The sequence below is a fragment of the Equus caballus genome, chromosome 4 (assembly GCF_041296265.1).
Source record: "Equus caballus isolate H_3958 breed thoroughbred chromosome 4, TB-T2T, whole genome shotgun sequence".
NCBI classification, from domain to species: domain Eukaryota; kingdom Metazoa; phylum Chordata; class Mammalia; order Perissodactyla; family Equidae; genus Equus; species Equus caballus.
This window is the reverse complement of record NC_091687.1, coordinates 59,353,369-59,374,294: the sequence shown is the minus strand read 5'-3', so window position 1 is coordinate 59,374,294 and position 20,926 is coordinate 59,353,369. Positions and strand designations below refer to the sequence as shown.

At 40.2% G+C, this 20,926-nt stretch overlaps 1 protein-coding gene across 5 annotated transcripts in view; it reads right to left on the bottom strand.

The window, feature by feature from the left end:
• Positions 1–17,570, bottom strand: part of CCDC126 (coiled-coil domain containing 126) — a 32,334-nt gene extending 14,764 nt beyond the window's left edge. The window contains exons 1-4 of one of the 5 annotated variants that reach the window (XM_023639375.2): positions 17,431–17,570; positions 17,018–17,100; positions 11,584–11,669; positions 2,598–2,983 (exon numbers count right to left, since the gene is read on the bottom strand). In XM_023639375.2, coding sequence (XP_023495143.1) covers positions 2,598–2,835 — 238 coding nt within the window. In that variant the 5' untranslated portion in view covers positions 2,836–2,983; positions 11,584–11,669; positions 17,018–17,100; positions 17,431–17,570. Of the gene's footprint in view, positions 1–2,597; positions 2,984–11,583; positions 11,670–16,327; positions 16,415–16,636; positions 16,880–17,017; positions 17,101–17,430 lie in introns of those variants that run through there. The other 4 variants (XM_023639374.2, XM_023639377.2, XM_070264711.1 and 1 more) reach the window with 4 other exon arrangements.
• Positions 17,571–20,926: the final 3,356 nt, after the last annotated feature.

The window sequence follows — 20,926 nt, the reverse complement described above, 5'->3', positions numbered from 1 at the left end:
AACTAAGAAACAATTACATTTTTTCCACAGAAGTCCACCCTTAAAAGGTCCAGGAATTGTTACACCAGGTATCAATGAAAATAGGGGTATAGAACGAACTGAAAACAGAAGGATTGGGTGAAAATTTATCTTGAAGCAATTTGATTCCTAAATTCTCTACACTACTCCAAAACTGAGCAAGTCCCTCCTCTATTGCAGAAAATCTGCGATGTATTTCCTGAAGCCAGTAGTTGAGGGCCTGGGTACCATACTGAAAACTGGGGGAGTAAATGAAAATTTACATAGCGAGTGCTGAAGCTCCCCCTCCTCCCCTAGCCTTTTGCTCTCACTCAGATTCCACAACACTTGGAGGCCTACACTCCCCAGCAAAAGACTGGAAGTCCCTCACTAGGGAATCTGACCAGCTGAAGAAGAAAGACCTAAATACACTGATATTTGCAAGACCCCAAAGAAACAGACACTGATATTGTGTAATAAAGAATCTGATTGGCCTTTGTCCCAGGTTCCTGCGAGGTAGCCTCTAAATGCCTGGAATTTCCTGAGTGATGAGTGTCTGTTACCCATGGTGGGCCCCTGGGACCATGCCTAATAGTTCTTATTAACAAGGTGACTCAGAGTGGGCCCCTAGATAGTTTGTGCTAATGAGATGACTCAGGATGGGGGCTAGCCATGCCACAAAGACCAACCATGTGATCAGGTTAGCTCTTCAGTAGATGAGGCGGAGGAGAAAAGGGCTGGAAATTGAGTTCAACCACATGGCCAGTGATTCAATCAATCACACCAATGAAAGCCCAATAAAAACTCTGGACATCAAAGTTCTGGTGAGCTTCCCTAGTTGGCAATACTCTCAACGTGGTCATACACTGATGTGCCAGGATGGTCATGTGTCCTGATTGCATGTGGAGAAGACGAGGAAAACTTCGCATTTGGAACTGTCTCAGATCTTGCCCTGTGGGTCTCTCCTTTTGGCTGGTTCTGATTTTCTTTTTGCTATAATAAAACTGTAATAGTAAGAGGACTGCTTTCAGTGAGTTCTGTGAGGTGAGCTGATCTAGTGAATTATCAAACCTGAGCGGGTAGTGGGAACTATCAAATTTGTAGCCAGCTGGTCAGAAGTGAGGGTGGCCTAGGGACACCCAAACTTGTGCCTAGTGTCTTTAGTGAGAGCAGTATTGTGGAGGATTATGCCCTTAACTTGTGCAATTTGGCCTAACTACAGGTAGTTGGTATCAGAAGTCATTGCAAATATTAAGGATACTCCCAAGGAAAGGTCCCAGTCAGATGAGCCTATAGTGAATACCACCCAACAACTCAATACTTGCTTTCAAGGTTTTAGTGTTTCCCTCTTAAAAAAAAGCCTCAAAAGGCTAAGGACCACCAACATATTTGGAAGAAACATAAGAACACTTCAGAAAAGTGATGAAATACCCAAGGTGTCTGAATATACTGGAAGGAGATTTAGACAACTGTGGGGGAGCTGCATAGAAAACTAGGCAAAGAAACAAAAATCGAAACATTAATTTTAGAGGAGAAAACAAAGTTGTACAGGAAAGGAAATGTAATCAAAACGTACTACATGGCTCAGTAATGAATACCATTAACACAGTCATAATACTGCAAACACTGAATACTGTTCTAACCAAAACTATGACGGGAAAATGGCAGGACAAGGACAGGTGTGTGAAAACAGCCTGGGATGGGGATGCAATTTTGGATAAGAAAGCAAGCTGAACCATCATCTTGGATAGCGGGAAGTTAACAGATAACTCCTATAATTGAAAAATCAAGAAGTAGCTCATGAACACCTTATTTAGAGGTACGGAAGTAATCGCCAAATAAACCAGATGGACTAATTTAAAATGGCTGGCTCTGAGGAAAGGGAAATTTGAGAACTGTTGGTGGTGGGAAGAACTGTCCTTTTTTATTATAAGAATAACAACACATTTTGATTCTTTAAATACATACATGTATAACTTCCATTTAAAAAAAGAAAATGCCCACACGCTCATAAACACAGAAAATGTTCTCTCTCTTTTCTCTTTTTTCTTTCTAAATCTTAAAGGCAAGAGAGAATATGGTATACACAAGGAACTTAAAACATAGTAGGAACCCAGGATGCGAAAGGAAGAATGAGAATAAACAATACTGGAGATATAGGTAAATGCTGTTTCTTAGGAGTTAACAAATGATATAAAATTGATGGTTTATATTGGGACAATCAGGAAAATGTAAATATGAACTAGGTATAATAATTGTATTGTAATTATGTAGAAAAAGGTCTTTTTTTAGAGATATCTATGGAAATATCTAGCAATGAAATGTCACAATTTCTATAATTTACTTTAAATATTTTTCATAAATTAGATAAAACAAATATTGCAAAATGTTAAGAATTCTTAAATCTAGGTGATAGATACATGGGTATTTATCACATTATTTCTACTTCTCAGGACATTTGAAATTTTTCATAATAAAAAGTCAAGAAAAAGTTACTTTGTAAAGCCAATGCATGAGGTAATGAGTTGCATTTCCATGTCTGTCTTTAAACGGGGATAGGTTGAAGAGGAGAGACTAGGAAGAGTCTCTGGTTATCTTACCATATCCCGCCATAGAAGCACCATTCTCGACATCCACTGTGTTCTTATTTTCCTCTGCTAGAGCTTTAACATATCTTTTGCTTAAATCTAGTATTTGTTCGCGTAACTTGACACTGCTTTGATGTCTTGGTTGTTGAAAAGTGTAGTGCAGTAACATCAATCCCCAAATGAGTCCAAATACAAGCAACAGTAAACTCAACTTCTGGGACATGTTTTTTCTTGAGATTGTAAAAATCATTTCTGATGAAGCAAACAGACTCAAGTGAAAAGTGGTAACTAGAGGTAAGTCACCAATCAAGACTTTTAAAGGAAAAAGAAAAAAAATCTCCTCATCTAAAACTGTATATTCTTCATCTTGAGCAAGGTTGCCTCCAACTCTCTCAACTCTGCAAAATTGAGAAAAAAAAAAAGCAATTAGTATTAACCTATATCAGTGACAGAATAGACAATGACAGATTTAAGAAGAGATTCTATAAATAGTTTTGATTTGGAACTATATCATCTTCTTTGACAATTTTCTCCACCACTAAGCAAGCTTCCATGTCTTTTTCAGTCTCATTTATATGCTCTTCAAAAAATTTAAGTAGAGAGGCCAGCCTGGTGGTACAGCGGTTAAGTTCACATGTTCCACTTCAGTGACCCGGGGTTCACGGGTTCAGATCCCGGTTGCGGACCAACACACTGCTTGTCAAGCCATGCTTCGGCAGGCATCCCACAGATAAAACAGAGGAAGATGGGCGTGGAGGTTAGCTCAGGGCTAGTCTTCCTCAGCAAAGCGAGGAGGATTGGCAGCAGATGTTAGCTCAGAGCTAATCTTCCTCAAAAAAAAAAGATTTTTTTAACTAGAAATAAATGTCAATTCATTGAAAATATCTGAAAAAGAAATGCCACCATGGTCACGAAAGTCTTTCAATGACTTATCATTTGTGACTAAAACTATGGATATACAATTAAGATTTACAGGCAATCTCAGTCTATTCAAATACAGGTCACCAACCTAAACATCTAAAAGCTATTTCTCCTCCTCCTCCTCCTTTAAAAACAAAAAAGGTAGATGCCATGAGGAAAGGTGAAACAGACTTGAAAATCAAAATGCCTGTCAAAAAAAAAAATCCCACAATATAAGTAAGTGTGCCAATATTTGAAAACGTCACTAGAAAATACTACTAACGGCAATGAGATAATCTTAAGAAGCATACAACCTAAAATGAAAAGTTATAATATCTAAGTTTATACTTCTAAGTTTATGCCAGTCATAATGACAAGTGCTAAAACAAGTTAGAATTTTTCCCCCAAATTTACAATTCTATTTTTTTTTTTTTTGAGGAAGATTAGCCCTGAGCTAAGTACTGCCGATCTTCTTCTTTTTGCTGAGGAAGACTGGCCCTGAGCTAACATCCGTGCCCATCTTCCTCTACTTTATATGTGGGATGCCTACCACACCATGGTGTGCCAAGCAGTGCCATGTCCGCACCTGGGATCCGAACCAGTGAACCCCAGGCCGCCAAGAAGCGGAACGTGTGAACTTAACCACTGTGCCACTGGGCCAGCCCCCCCAAATTTACAATTCTAAATTTTAAATGATGTAGGTATGTATTTTTATAATTTAAGGAAACACTGAAAGGTCATATTTCACTTTTGTAAAAAAGAGAAAGGTGATGACCATTATGGAATCTAGAAAGACCTGGAGAATAATAATGTATGAATCCCCAAAGTATCCAGTGAAGTAAACTCCTCAATTATCTCTAATGGAGTAAAATTCTTCAGATAGAAATAAACCTGGAGTCAAAAATGCATTTCTGGAGCTGGCCCTGTGGCCGAGTGGTTAAGTTCACGCACTCCGCTTTGGTGGCCCAGGGTTTTGCTGGTTCAAATCCTGGGCACAGACATGGTACCACTTGTCAGGCCACGTTGAAGTGGTGTCCCACATGCCACAACCAGAAGGACCCACAACTAAAATGTACAACTATGTACTGGGGGGATTTGGAGAGAAAAAAGCAGAAATAAAGTGCATTTCACAGGGGGGCCAGCCCCATACTTGAGTGGTTAAGTTTGCAGGCTCTGCTTCAGCAGCCTGGGGTTCACCAGTTCAGATCCTGGGCAAGGACCTAGCACCACATGTCAAGCAACACTGTGGCAGCACCCCACACAGAAGAACTAGAATGACCTACAACTAAGATATACAACTCAGGGCCAACTGGCTCAGGACCAATCTTCCTCACTAAAAAAAAAAAAAAAGAAAAAAAAAAAAAAGCCTATCACACCTTAATGAAAATAATCTTTAACTTTTCAACTTTCTGAAGTATGGGCACATAAAAATATCAATTTTAATGCACTTAATAGGGTATAATCACATAACTAAACTAATAAAATCTAGCTTGAGGATAAGACTACAAATGAATACAGTGTCAATAAAGGTAAACTCTGCAGAGCATTCACCCACTTTCAACAGCTATTTCCCGAGCCAGCATACGTGCTAGGTACTAGGGAAACTGTGGTTCTGCCTGAGAAATTTGCTTTCTAGCACAGGTGCTTTCAAACTCCTTTTTTATATAACAAAAATAAAGTATTTTCTAATCTTATGCAAAATGCCAAAATACAAAACACAATCGAAACTTCTCCAGTAGATGTTTGTGTGTTGAGGAATATGTAAGTGGGGGACCTTCTGCCCCGCCAATTCACCTGTCCTGTTCAGAAAACTCCCCCTCCTCCTTTCCCCCAGCCTGCCACCCATCCCCCCTCGGACACCTCTAATAAATTCTGGGGCTGCAAGGTTTGACAAACACCCTCTGTTCCTGTTGAAGTATACCGACCTGCCCAACCTCACTACAAACATGACTGCACCACTAACTGCGTCTATTAATTACAATAGTAGAGTGATAACTGCATGAAAAATTAGGAAGTAACTCCTTTTCAAATTTTCTTCTACTTATGCTTATTTCTTTAGTTATCATACACAGAGTAAATCTCTTCAGATCTTATTGAAACAGTACCATTAATAGCAATACTGGATTACTAAACTTTGCTTAGCAAAGTCAGGTAAACGTAACCTATTTTTTCTACAGAGATTTTACATTTGACTTGAGTTCAGAAAGTGGAAATTCTTGATTCCCAAGAAAAATTTTTTTTTAAAAATTATACACGTATATTAAATTTCTTCTTCCTTTATAAATCTTTACGAGCTCCTATGTCTTTTCAAGTTTCACCTGTGTGCTACATTATCTGACCTAGCACCCAATGGAAGGATGAACTGGGAACCTGTCCTGAAGCGGTCACAACAGGATTCTAAAGCCGTCTTACCACAAAGCCAGAAAAGTGACATCCCTGGAGAACTGACTCCTAGGTATTTTGGCAAATAAAGGCTAAAATGACAGCCTAGAAAGTTCTACGTCACTATACACATCCAAGACCAAAAAGGAAGAGACACAAAACCAGAGGCAAAGAAGGTATTTCAGTTAAATAACAGCAACAACCATTACTACAATCACTCACTTCACACCAGATTCTGCTCTAAGTTCCTTATACGAAATAACTCATTTAATCTTCACAACATCCCATACTAATAATATTACCACTTAACAGGTAAAAACAAAACAAAACTGAAGCAAAGAAAACTTAAATAATTTGCCCCAGGTCGTACAACTGGATGGTGGAAGAGACAGAAGTCAAAGTTCAGGCTCTTAACTACCGCCCCTCTTTCATAGCAAGGGCAACAGAAACTGGGTGAACAGTTACTAAGTTCTTATCATGTGCCTAACTCTGAAGTAAACATTTCACAAGGGTTATTTCATTTAATATTTTCAATAACCCCCAAAGAAAGATGTTGTGTTGTTATTCTCACTTTAAAGGTGACCAAATTAAGGCTTAGAGGTTAACCTGCCTAAGATTTTTACCCAGGCCAGCTGACTACACTCGCCTGTACTGTGGCAAGAGGTACAAGTCCACAAGTTCAGAATCTGTAGCTCCATTTAGAGTCTGTCTTTTCCTTTAAAGAGGGTGGTTAAATCCAGCCCTCTAGAACTCGTAGCTTTTACAAAACTCCACGAAAGTGACAAATCCCAAGACTGTAATGGCATTAGGCAGAGAACAGGAGACTCATTGGGTGTAGGGGGTGGATAGTCAAACAGGGAGTCTAATCTCTAAGAGGTCAAGTCCTTCCGAGTAGGTACAAGCTTGAGAATGAAAGGCTGCTCACCACCATGAACTCTGCCTAAAGGGTCAGTGGCAGTAGCACCACTAGGCAGAAGCATAGCTGAGAACGATATGCCCCCAAAGTAATAAATCTCAGGGACCAAGGAGGCCTAACTTAAACCTAAAATTTCTCCGTGTGAAGGGCCCAAAGATCTAAGCTGCAAAAATTAAATTAAGAGCCCCTTATTCCTCTCTATTGACTGTACATTACCCAACTGTACCATCAGATTCAGAGAAGAGGCCTTCATGAAAGGTCCTCCTAGCCTTGACTCTATATGGAATCGGTCTGCTCAGCACTGCCCTCAACAAAGCTAAAGCAGCTCGTCTCAGAGGGAAGTCGGGAACTTTCACAGGGACTGCTACCGTAAGAAATGTATATGCTGTGTAACTCGCTTGTGTTTGTTATACACTTTCCTATAGTGATAAGTAGTAAAACATTTAATATGAAAAGGGTTTCTTTGGGAATAGCATAGTGAGAAGCTGGGAGCAGTTAATCCCACTCTGCACTAGGGAACTACAAAAGGACACCAAGGAATAAAGGGGATATGGAGCTACCAGGAAGAAAGGACCCCCTGCAGCCCTCTCCAAGTTAAAAAGATGGCCAGGAGGCAGCTTATGACAGAGGGCAGAGTAGTACAAAAGTCCCTGAGAATTCTCTTAGTCAATCCAAGAAAGCCTGAAAACTGTTCTATCTAAGGGTTCATTTCCACAAGCAACTGCAAGCAAGCCCAGCAGAGGTGACTAAGATTCTAAAAGGACACAATTCCGCCTTCGGTATCTTCTCAGAGAACACTTCACATTAAAATCATCTGGAGAGTTTTTTAAAAGTCCCAATGCCAGGTTCCACCCTATATCAATTAAATTAGAACGTCTGGGAGTGGAAGCCAGGCATTGGTGTTTTTTAAAGAGCCCTAGGTTATGCCAATGTGCAGCAAAGTTTGGGAACCACTGTCCAAATCTTAAATTTCTTCATAAAGTAGCAATGATAGACAGCTACAGGTAGGGTCACTAAATTCAAAGTTACAAGTCAGTTCATCAGGTGTGACATAGGATTCCTGCCTGGACCTACCTATAACGACCGTGAAGGAGAAAGGGTAAGGGGATGAGAAAACACTTTGCTGGAATCCAAGTCATTCCTGCCAGGGCGGGTGAGGCCCTGTATTTACCAGGCAGGGGTGGAGGTGGAGTGAAGAGAAAGCAATTTCCACTGGTCCCACTTTCATTCCTAGGCTGATTATGAATACACTGTTCTATCCTCTTGAGAGAGATTTCTGCAATTTCATATAGAAAAAAAGCAGATAAGAAGTTCTGAATTCTTTAGCAACTAAAGGTAATTTACCTTAGTACTTTTAAAGAGAAATAATTCTTAGACTCAATCTTTATGAAAGAAAAAGAAAAGGGAGGGTTCAGTGTCTCTTTCTATGCAAGGTTCACAGCTGCAAATGACAGAGGAAGTTGCACTTTGAACCTCTCCAATTTTTCTGTATGTTTCAAGTACTCGTCCAGCTCCTGGAATACCACCGAGGTCAGGATGGAGACAATAACCAGAAACTTAAAAGGTTTACACTGTCACCGAGGACTCATGGCTATCATCTAGCATAGTATTTATCAGAATCCTTGCTCCACCAAAATAGTCTACATCTAAAAGCTTTTTAATCCTAACTTCTAGACCACTATATTGTCTACCAATCACTCAAAAAAATAAAACTTCAAATTGTTCCCAAGAAACACTGGAGAATTTTTAAAGGCAAAAATAAAATCATCATTACCTTTATCATCATTATTATTTTGACCTAAGATAGACTCCTGTAGGGGAGAAAGACATTTCCTCTACCCGATGTGGGTTCGTCTGGCCAGAGAACGAATTAAATTCACATGAGACAGAATAGCAGGAGAAAATTAAACAAAGCTTTATAACATGTATACATGGGAGAAGTCAGGCAAGCTGAGCAACTCGCCAAAATGGCTGAAGCCCTCCCCTTAAATATCATAGCCAGCAAAAAGACAAAGGAGGATACTGGGGGTGGGGGAAGTCAGTTACAGCAGGTTACCAGAAACAGGAATCAGATTTTTATGCAGATTTAAGTCCTTGCCTTTGGTATTGATTAAGAGTTTCTAGAGAGAAGGTCATCCCCTTTCTTCTTCCTGGTACTGAGAGGGAGGCACCTTTACAGATAGAGATTTCCTTTACAATGTAAATGTCTCCTAACAAAGGGCAAGCAAGTTCCACCCCTCAGAGCCTCCTTCCCTGTCCCAGTTTATCAAAAGCAATCAGCCTCAAATAATCCTCATGCCAAAGAGACATATCTTGGCATGGCCAAGACCAGTCCCCCACACTCCTAAATATTTTTAGGATTCCCAGGGGAAAGTCCTCACTAAACTGCAGAAATTACAAAAGGAATTACAGTCCACATGGTCCAAAAGGAGAAGAATTAAGGAGAGGAGACACACTTAAAATGAAGTAACTGCAGAGTACTAGATTTGAAGAGGGGCAACAGAGTGAGGTCCAAGTACCATCATCTCCAATGGGATTACTGCAGCTGCTTCTCAAGTGCTTTCCTAGATCCCTCTCCAACCCCACTTCCAGCCATAGTCCTCAGAGCAGCCAAAAATGTTCTTTTAAAAACAAGCCATGACTCAAATGGCCACAATTTGAATATTTCTCCAAAAGAGATATGCAAATAGCCAAAAAGCACATGAAAAGATGCTCAAACCACTAACCACTAAGGAAATGCAAATTAAAACTACACTGAAATACCACTTCACAACCATTAGGATGACTATGAAGGGCATCAGTGTATACCAGCCTAAAATATGCCTCTTTGGTATAAAGACTATTTTGAGCTGAAGATAACTGAGAAACAGCAAATGCAGGAAGGGCTCCCTGCCCTCCCCCTTTCAACCTAAAAGCAAGACATGAATTTCCGGTGAGAAAGGTGAGAACATTCTTATCACAGGATACCAGGAGTTGATGCTGAGATTAATCTGTAGAAGCACACCTTAACTAAAACAGCCCTTATCTTTCATTCATTTCCCCCATATATCTACCTTCCCACAATTTACTGCCTCTAGAAGATCAAACTCCTTTTCCTTTGTCTTGTCACATCTCCACAATTTATGGGTCTTTAAATGGTGTATAAGCTCTCGGGACTAACTGCTTCTTTGGAGGTTTCACTTCATTTCTGTGAAGCCTGTAATTTGCATACATACAATTGCAAATAAACCTTTTTCTCCTGTTAATCTGTCTTTTATCAGTTTAATTTGCAGAGTCCCAGGTACTGAACCTAAGAAGGTAGAGGAATAAGTTTTTTGCCTTCCGCTACAGCTATTATCAAACAAATAAAAACAGCAAGTGTTGGTGCAAATGTGGAAAAACTGAAACTCTTGTGCACTGCTGATGGGAGGGAAAAATGGTACAGTTGCTGGGGAAAACAATACGGCAGTTCCTCAAAGAATTAAACACAGAATTACCGTATGGTCCAGCAATTCCACTTCTGGGTATAATCACAAAAGAATCGAAGGACAGACTCAAAGAGATACTTGTACTCGCATGTTCGCTGCAGTATTATTCACAATAACCAAAAGGTGGAAACAACCCAACTGTCCATCAACAAACGAAGAGACCAACAAAATTCGATATATACATACAATGGAATATTATTCAGCCTTAAAAGAAAATTCTCATACAAGCTACACCATGGATGAATTTTAAAGACATTACACTAAATTAAGCCAGACACAAAAGGGACAAATATTGAATGATTCTACTTAGAGAGGTACCTAGAATAGTCAGAGACATAGAGACAGAAAGGAGAATGGTAGCTACCAGGGGCTTGGGGGATAGGAGAATGGAGAGTTATGGTTTAAAGTTTAGGGTACAGAGTTTCACTTTGCGATGATGAAAAAGTTCTGGAGATGCATAGTGGTAATAATTGCACAACAACGTGAATGTACTTAATGCCACTGAACTATATACTTAAAAATGGTTAAAATAGTACATTTTATGTTGTGTATTTTTTATCATATACATACACACAAAAGAAGTCATCACATCACTCCTCTGCTTAAAAACCCTTCACCAATTTCCCATTGCATTTAGAATAAAATTAGCACTCTTTACCACAGCCACAGGCCCTGCATAATCTGACTTCCACCCTCCTCTCTCTGTCCTAATCTCACACCAGTTCCCTGTTGCTCACTGTACTACAGTCACTCAGCAAAACACACCAAATTCTTCAGGGTCTCTACAACTGCTGTTCCCCTGTTTAGAATGCTCTTCCTGCCGATGGCTCCTTTTCATCCTTTAGTATTTAGCTCAAATGTCACCTCTTCAAAAAGTAGCCTTCCCATTCCAGCCTCAAGGTACTTCTATCATTCTCCATGTGAAATTACATATTCTACCTTAAAACCTTGAGCAAGTTATTTTATCTCCCTAAACCCTAATGTCCTCGCTTACATAACGGGGACAACAGTACCTAACCTAATACTGGCAAGGAAAAGTGATACCTCATACTTCTCAATAAATACTAACCTTTATTATTAGTGTCAGGCTCTTAGGCAGCAACGCCAGTAATTCTTGACAATCTGAGTAACTTGAGTTAATACAGGGGATGTTTTACTAGACTCAAACAAAACTCTTTTGATTAGCTCTCACGGCCCTCCATAATGCAGTCCCCAAAGACCAAATTTATTTCCCATTAGTCACAAAAATATCTCTCCCAATCAAGCCAGTCTTCTCCCCGTCTCATACAACAGTAATAATAATACCTTACATTTATGTAATATTTTTATTTACCGAGCATGCTTCCTTCTGTCCTCTCATTCAGTTAGTAATAGTCAGCTATCAGAGAGGCTGTAGGCTTGAAAGTTTCTACTCAGAATCTGTGGACAACATGAAATATTTCATTGGTACCAGTCACTGAAGAATTACGCAGTCCTAAAGATGACATAACAGCATGTTGTTGGTAAGAACAGTTCATCTTCCAAATAGCCGACAATGAGACGAGAGCATCTATTTAAATGCTACCTTAGCCAGAAGGATTTCAAAACCTCATTACTTTACTCTAGCCCACGCTGATTGTCTTCTAACTCCCACAGCACATTACTTTATACCAACTGATTTTACACAGCATATCATCCAATCACGTGTATGAGCCTTGTCTCCTAAGTCCCAGGTCCTGAAGAGCCAGAGTACCATGCCCTACACTGCTGCCACAACTCCCACAGAGCCGGGTGAATGACCAGCAATCACTGAGAGAGGTCTCATACTTTACTTTAAACACATCCCTGAGCCTAACCTCACCTTCTCCCAAGCAGCAATGGGACCTCCCTGCCATGTTTTCAGGGCAGAGGAAACAGAAATTTCAAGGTAAAATTAAAGTATCTTCAATTATCCATTTCTGTGTTGGAAGAACCTGAGAAGAAATCTAATCCAATCCCTTCATATTTCAGATGAAGAAACTAAAGCCCAGAGATGTTCAGGGTCTTGCCCAAAATGCGACCATCAATTATGGCAGAAACTGTACTGGTCCAGAACACAGGTCCTGACTCACTGTCTAAGTTTTTCTCTATACCACACTACCTCCCTTACCTCCCCTAGAAAGACTGTGTTTATAAATACTGAATGAATTGTACCATTAAATGAAGCTTGTTCTTTTTTGCTTTAAAAAGAATGTAACCAGAAGATAGTCATGGCAGTTTAGGGCAATGATCGTAAAATTCTGAAGATGTATCACTTGGACTATTCATTAAATTATCAAGTTGGCACATTAAAGTTTCAAATATGCTTTATTCATATAAATCAAAGTATTACAAAGTCACTGCAAGAAGGATCTAAGAAACTTTAGATCTTTGTTTTACATAGGCAAAAAACTACAACAGAAAAAACATGCAGCAAAACAAAGATAAATACAAGGTCTTCTGGATATAAACACCTTAACATGATCAGCAAAACATTGATAAGAAAGAACACATTTCCAGAAAAAAGAATTGGGTGGGGTGCACAAAGGCCCAGACCCAAACACAACCTTTACTACATGCCCCTTTCTTTTCAGCAGGAAAGAACCTGGATTATTCATTCATTTGCTCACTTATTCATTCACAATATATATTAAAGCACCTACTACACGCCAGAAACTGGAGATGTGAAAGGTGAAACAAGATAAGACAGGATTCTTGTTCTTCTGGAGATTATGCTTTGGTAGGAGTGGGACCATAAACAAGCAAACAAAGAAACAAGCTAATTGCAGCTTGTGAGAAATTGCTATGAAAAAAATAAACAGGGCAATGTGAGATTGTGTGAGGAGTCTACGTGAGGTGTGAGGTCAAGGAAGGCCCTCCAAGGAGGTCTGATCTGAAAAAAAAGAAAAAAAAGGAAGTACAAAGTCTGGTTCCAATTTCGTTCCAACTAAAACCTTTAGAATTCTTTTCCAACCAGAATCTTGGAAGCAGGCAGTAAATTCCTTATTCCTACTCTTCTCAGTATAAACTAATGAGAATGAGAAGGATCTCAATCCCCAGCATGGAACAGCCTGGTTTGGAGAAATTGTCCACAATGAACAGAAGGAAACTCACTAGCAAAGAAAGCTTTGTGTTCCCCTTTCTTATGAGAATGGCACTTCCGCTGTTGGTAATACACAGGAACAGTAATGATGTGATATGGTGATCTTTACATAGAAAAACATGTTCTTATCAGCATTTCCTAACATTAAGGGGGCAGTGGCAAAATGCGGTATGGAATAAAGTCTAGGTAGCAGTCCAACAGCATGTTAACCTATAACTGTTATTAAGCATTTTAAATACAGTTTTTTGAACTCTAAAACATTCTTTGTTAAAGAACACTAAAGTAGGAAAACAAAGAACATGGGGAAATTTTTTTCTTAATTTTCATATTTATTACAGGCCTTAATGTCTCCACTCCAGTTTACAAGATCTTTGGCTGTCAGTAAATTGCCCAAGATCTGTTCAAAGCTCTATTACACTACTCGCCGAACAGCAAACATGTCAACAGCTAGATATTTAAGCAATTTTCCAGCAGTTTCTCCCTAGCCAGGGACTTAAAGACAAATATATTAGTCCAACATTATTACTAGGGAAAAGTAAAGACAGAGAATCAGCGAATATTTAAACCAGAATGCCCTCATCTGAAAGATAAGGAAAGTGAAGCACAAAGAGGACTGATGACTACCAAGGTCAAATGGGGGAAACGAGGCATCCAAACGCTCAGCCCAGGACTCCAGAGTTTTTCAAAAGCAAGGAACAAAAATCAACATTAATAGTTTGCAACTGGCACTTTTTTAAAAAACAAGATAAAATAGAAACCATCAGAGCAAACTGTATGCACTACAGATTTTATTTTGTGAAACTTTTCTTTCAGTTTTCTATATATGTATGTATCTTTTTCATACACAGACAGGCACCTGCACACAGAGTTGCACAAAAAGACTCTATGGAGTCTTGACAAAAAGACCTCTGCTATGGGTTGCAGTTAAAAATTTTAAAAACACTCTTGAAATACTTCCTTGTATTTTTATGCAAACATTGCAACAGCAACATTAAAAACATTAACAGATGGCTAATCCTACCTTAAAAATCTCTCCTTCAAATCCCAATTTTGCATTTATTCAGTGCTTTGCTTTTTGTGCTGTTATAACTATAGCTGAAGTGACCGTTGACAGCAGCAACTGGCAAGCAGAGAAGCTCTCACTCAGCCAAAGGTGCTACAAGAATCATGCCTACTTGTCTCCCAAGGAATTTACAGCTAGAGAGGCAGGTTACATACTACAAAAAGACACAGTATGTTCACCAGAGCTCAGAGGTTCAGAGAGTTCTCTGCAAAAAAGACTCCGAAAGAAGTCCTCCACAGACTTGACCTCGGAATGTAATTTCAGGGGAAAAGGCCCATTCCTAAAATATTTTTCTCTACATAATACTGCCTGAGGCTAATATCTGGGGGAAAAATATTTAACATAGGACACAGCCATCCACTCCTAATTAGGTCTAAGATTTAAAATGTGAACAGCCTTGAGAGAAGCTACACTAAAATTCCAGCCATGATACAGAAATATCATATCTTAAGATAGCAGATCATTTTTAGATGGCATATTTGGGAGAGGGGAGGGAAGACGATGATAGCACTGAAGAGCACAAAGATATATAAAAGAAAATGGGTAATGTAAGTCAGGGTTAAGAATAGAAAATGTTAGAGGAAAGGAGAAACTACTCAATCACTATGCCACAGTGAAAGTTAAATCTAAATATATTATACAGTCCTAGAGATTTCAGTCACAGAGCCTGACCTGGCCACAGCCTTGGCCAATCATGTTTTGTGCCATATGACCCCACCTCCTCTTCCACAGCTAACCAGACTAGCATTGGGCAACTTTGCCTGAGACCTCTGACAAAAAGAGGCCTCTAAGAAAACCAGGATGTTGACAGTAGGAACAAAAAGGGAAAGAATTCACCAAAAAACCCACTGAAATTGGATTAAGGGATTGACAAACTAGAGTTATAAAGAGGCAGGCATAAAACTAAACAGAGGCTATGAGTAAAGGAAAAGAGTAGCGAAAAAGAGAACTAAGCATGTCAAAAACGCACAGAAAAGGTGCAGCTCATGAAAGGGAGGAAGGACTGGTTGGCAGAGATTCTTGTTTGTGGTAGCTCTCTAGTTCTTCCATGTATATTCCCTTTCTCAAGGTGGAAAAAACCCCTCAAATACAAATAAATGACAAAAAGAGTTTACCTCAATTTTTTCCCACGTTAAAAAGAATGTCTAAAAACCCTTATCATTGAAAGCATGAGCTAGAAGAGTCCTTGGAATCAGACCAATTCACTATTTTAGCGACGAGGAAATTGAGGACCACAAAGGAACCCAAGGTTACACAGATGGTGACAGAGCTAGGACAAGAATCAAGGTCTCCTATTTCCATAGTCATTACTCTCTTACACTGCACTAAATAACACCAACACAGAAACATTTTTTTTTCAAAATGAGTATTTTTGCCACATGTTTTTAAATGAATCAGAAATCTTTATGTGCATATGCCATCCCCCCACAGTTTAAATAAGTTTTCCACTTGTTTACTCTCTGGCTTTCTGTTATCCTTATGAAATACATTCACTAGATTTCTTCTTTTCTTCTTAAATACTTTTTTTAAATGCATTTGTCTATAAAGACATTACACAGAAAATTCACCAGGCCCCTCTGGCTTTTCCCTATAACTCCACATTCAAAAACTACACTATTCAGGACACGTTATTACACATATTACACAATAGTGTTTGAACTCAATGTGGTACAGAACAGACATTTTAAATGAAAAAGTTCAATTAAGGACCATAAAGATTTCCTTGAAGAAAAACTCATCACCACTGTCAGTAAAATTCAGGAGAAAACAGTAAAAGAACAATCGAAACTAAAGAGGAACTAATGTGAAATGTTTCAAGTCACTCCTTATAAAATTTATTGCATTCATTCAGCTTGTCCTGAGAACAAAAACTACAAGTTGGAAACACAAATCCCAAAGAGGAAAATTACTAACCAATGGGTAAGCGTAGAGAGAGACTGAAAAAAGTAGAGATACGGTAAAGATGGTGAAGCCCCACGCCAGGACTACAGAACACCTAGATGCTTACTCTGCCAAACACTTAAGCTCCTTTAAGGATTCCCCCCAAACGACACAGCGCGGGGGGGGAGGGGGGGGGCGGGGCACGACACGGTGAATAAATCCTTGTACCTCTAAGGCTGAGCCACAGAAAAGCAGAGTCATCAATTTCCTAAGAACATTCTCAGCCATCCCGAAACAGCGGAAATTAAGAAGATAGCATATTTTAAAGAATTCTTTGCTTACGTTTAAGGTGAACAAGGTATAAAGTGAAGAACACACAGCCTAGGGTGCTAGTGATTAAAGAGAGAAAAGCACAAAACTGACAAATCCAGAGGCCACTTCAGTATAGCCAACGAAAATACCATATTCAAAGGATTCTTCCGTCAAATGAAGAATTAATGGCGTTCTAAGTGTATTATTTCTTATTCTAAGAACTTAAAGGTGTGCCCTGTTATCTCCATTTGATCGATGAGAGAATTCAGGCTTAGAGCCTTTCATTCACCAAGGTCACAAAGCCAGGCAGTGAGTCGATCAGGATTAGAACCCAGGCTGTCTGAGCCGCTCTCAAAACCGCTTGCGAGAGTATAAGCCACAGCCGACAGGGCAGTTTAAGTTTGTCCTTACCAGTCCCCCGGGAGCCGAGTTGTGAAGACGGAGTGAAAAACGGGCATTTGACTTTCTCTCTCTCAAAGTACAACAGAGCTGAGCTGTCAAAAACAGAGAAAGAAGTGAGCGCGGCTGCCGCGCGGGCGCTGCATCCCCGCAGCTCAGGTCCGCCGCTCGCCCGCGCCCGCGGCCCCGGACCGAGCCCGCCCCACGCGCGCTTCCTCGCCCGGGCCCGCGCGGCCGCGGCTGGGCGACCCGGAGGGGCAGGGACAAAAGCCTCTCCGGCCGCGGTGCCCGAGTCGGGTCTCCGGGGAAGCCCAGGGGCAGCGGCTCCGGTGGGGCGGGGGCCGGCGGAGGAGGGGCGGCCGCGGGGCCGAGGGGATCCGCGAGAGGCGCGGGCCGGACTGGCAGAGACGCCCCCTCCCCATTACCTTGTCCGTGGGCTCTTCGTCACCGTCGCCGCCGCCAACCGGCTCCCGAGCCAGGGCGGCGCAGCGAAAGCGGATGAGCGGGCGTCGGCTGCGTCCCGCGCTCGCGAAGCAGCCTCCAGGTCGGGATGGAGTAAGGCCGGAGCTGGGAATCAGGGACCAGGTTGGTTCCCAGCTCGTGCAGATTCTACTCTTCTCGTCCCTCGCACTGCGCTTCCGCTCCGCCTCCTGGCCCAGCCCGGCCCTTCCCCCACTTCGACGACCAACAGCCCGCGGCGCGCGGCATTGTGGGGGATGTAGTCCCGGAATGCGGAAGAGGCGGCACGTGCTTCTAGCCCGCCAGCAGCTACTTCAGGTCAGGACCACGCCGTTGCGTGGCAACCAGTGGGGGTGGCCGGTTCCTTCGGATTGGAAGAGGAGCTTACGAGAGGCGTACTCCCTGCTTTAAATAGCGTGCAGGCTTTGAAAGGAGGGTGTGGGCGTTTTACTCCTGACCCTCCCGATGCAGGGAGCTAACAATCCCGATGCTATTGGCTTGAGGCGGAAGGGCTTAGTAGTGATTAACTGTGTGCTGTGGACAAGAGTGCTGTTCTTGCTCCTGAACGTCCATAGCCAGTGGAGTACGGCAAGAAAAAGAAAAGGGCTAAAGATTGAAAAGGAAGAAACAAAATTATTTTTCACAGATGCACTTATGTTTGCGGCAAATCCAAAAGAATCTACAGATAAATTGTTACAATTAATGAGAATTTAACAAGGTTAACAAATAAAATCGTATTTAAAAAGCTTCTCATTTTTGGTGAGGGAGATTGGCCCTGAGCTAACATCTGTAGCCAATCTTCCTCTTTTTGCTGGAGGAAGATTGTCGCTCAGCTAACATTTGTGCCAGTCTTCCTCTGTTTTGTATGTGGGTTGCATGGCCACTGAGGAGCAGTGTAGGTCTACACCGGGAACCAAACTGGCCTGCCAAAGTGGATGGCCCTGAACTTAACCACTAGGCCACAGAGCATGCCCCCCCCAAATCATATTTTTTAAAAACCAATATTTATATTCCAGGAAAAAAGTTAGATAATTAGATTTTTTTAAAGATACCACTTAACAATAGCTTCAAACAAATATCAAGTCCCTAGAAATAAATCAATCAAAAAAGTGCAAGACCTGTATGAAGAAAACATTTTAAAAAACATTGAAGAGGACCAAAACAAGTAAGAGTTAATAATATGTTCGTGGGGCTGACCCAGTGGCGCAGTGGTTAAGTGCGCACGTTCCAATTCCATGGCCCGGGGTTCACCGGTTCGGATCCTGGGTCGGGACATGGCACGCCATGCTGTGGTAGGCGTCCCACATATAAAGTAGAGGAAGATGAGCACAGATGTTAGCACGGGACCAGTCTTTCTCAGCAAAAAGAGGAGGATTGGCAGCAGTTAGCTCAGGGCTAATCTTTGTCAAAAAAAAAATAATAGTAAAATAGTAATAAAAATAACATGTTCGTGGCTTAGAAGATTCAATACTGGAAGATGTCAAAACTCCCCAAATTTATCTGTAAATCCAGTGCAATTCCAGACAAAATCTCAATAGATTCATGTGTGTGTGTAAGAGAGAGAAAAACATAACAAGTCAGCTTAAAATTTTATGGAAGAGCAAAGACAAGCATCCATGAGGAAGGGGAGGAAGTATAAGAAAGAGGAGGAGGAAGATATGAGCTACCAGATATCAAGCTTTATTATAAAACCATAGTAATTAAAGCAGTGTGGTATTGGATCAAGCACAGACAAATTTACCAAGGGAACAGAACAAAGAGCCTAGAAAGTTTTACCCATACATGGGAATTTGATTTATGTTATGGTGGTGATGCAAAATAAAGGTTTTCAATAATTGGTGGTGGGACAAACAGATTTCCATTTGGAAGGAAAAAAAGTGAAATTGGAATCTTCACATTATACACAAAAATCAATTCCAGATGGATAATGACATAAACTTGAAAAGAAAAACAATAGAGTTTTAGAAGATAAAATAGGAGCATGTATGCATGATGTCAAGGGTAAGGGACAGACTTTTTAAACTAATCCAAAAAACACTAATAATAATAGAAAAACTGATAAATTTGACTACATTAATATTTAAGACTTGGTTTCATCAAATCATGCCATTCAGAGAGTTAAAGAGCAAGCCTCCAAGTCAAATAAGAAATTTACAGCATTCTGCTGTACACCTTAAACTCACACTGCATGTCAACTGTATTTCAATAAAAGTAAAAAAAATTACAGCATGTATAACCACGAAAAGTCTTATCCAGAATATAAAATGAACTACAATCATAAAAAAAGATTTGAACAGCACATCACTAAGGAAGAAATCCAAATAACCAGCAAACATGTGAAAAAGTGTCAACCTCATATGAAAACAAGAAAATTCAAACCACAGTAAAAGAATACCACCCACCAGAAGAACTAAATGAAAAAGTCATTTTCTATGTAGCTAAATGACAGTTACAAGTGTTGACTATGAGTGGAACAGGGAAATTTTCACTTTCCTCTGGGAAGAGTATGTTAGCAGAGCCAGTTGGAAAAATTGTTTGGCCTTATCTACTAAAGTTGAACATAGGCCCATTCATGACCCAGCATGTCACTTCCAGGTGTATACCCTAAGAAAGGCAGGCTCGCGTGCACCAGTATGCCTGTGTTAGAATGTTAACAGCAGTACTATTGTAACAGCTAAAAATTGTAAACAGCCCAATGTCATATATCAACAACAAAATGGATAAATAAATTGTGGTATACTTGTATAATGGAATATAATATAACAGAAAAACAAACAAACTACATGCAACAATATAGATGAATCTTAAAAATAGAAGGTTAAGAAAAAGAAACCACTTACAAAAGAATATATACTGTATTATTCTATTTTTATAAAGTTCAAACATGAATGAAGAATGCATAGTTAGGTGGTAAAACTGTAAAGAAGAACAAAGAAATTGTTACCATAAAAGGGAAGTTAATAGTTCCCTCTAAGACCTAAGGAACCCTGTGGGGAATGGGGTGAGACTGAGAAGGAGCAGTGGGTTGGAATTCTGCAAATCTTCTATATGTTGTTATGAGTAGTGGTTACACTGTTGTGGGCTTTATAATAATTCATTAGACTGTATATTTATTGTTTATACATTTTCCGTGTATGTGTTATGTTTCCCAATTTAAAAATAGAAGAGCTTAAGTCTGGAGTCAGATTGCATTCTTTCAATTCTAGGTTCTACAGCTGTATGACCTTGGGCAAGCTCCATAACCTGTCTAAGTTTCAGTTGCCCTATCTGTAAAATGGCAGTAATAAGAGTAAGCATGTCATAGGGACATTGTGAGAATTAAAATGAGAATATGAATTAATGTATATAAAGCAGATTGCATAGTGCTTGGCACGTGGTAAGCCCTCAGGAAATGTTGGATGTTATCACTGTGACTACATTAAAGCATTAACGACTCCAAGGCAAGTAAAATCCTGAGGTGGT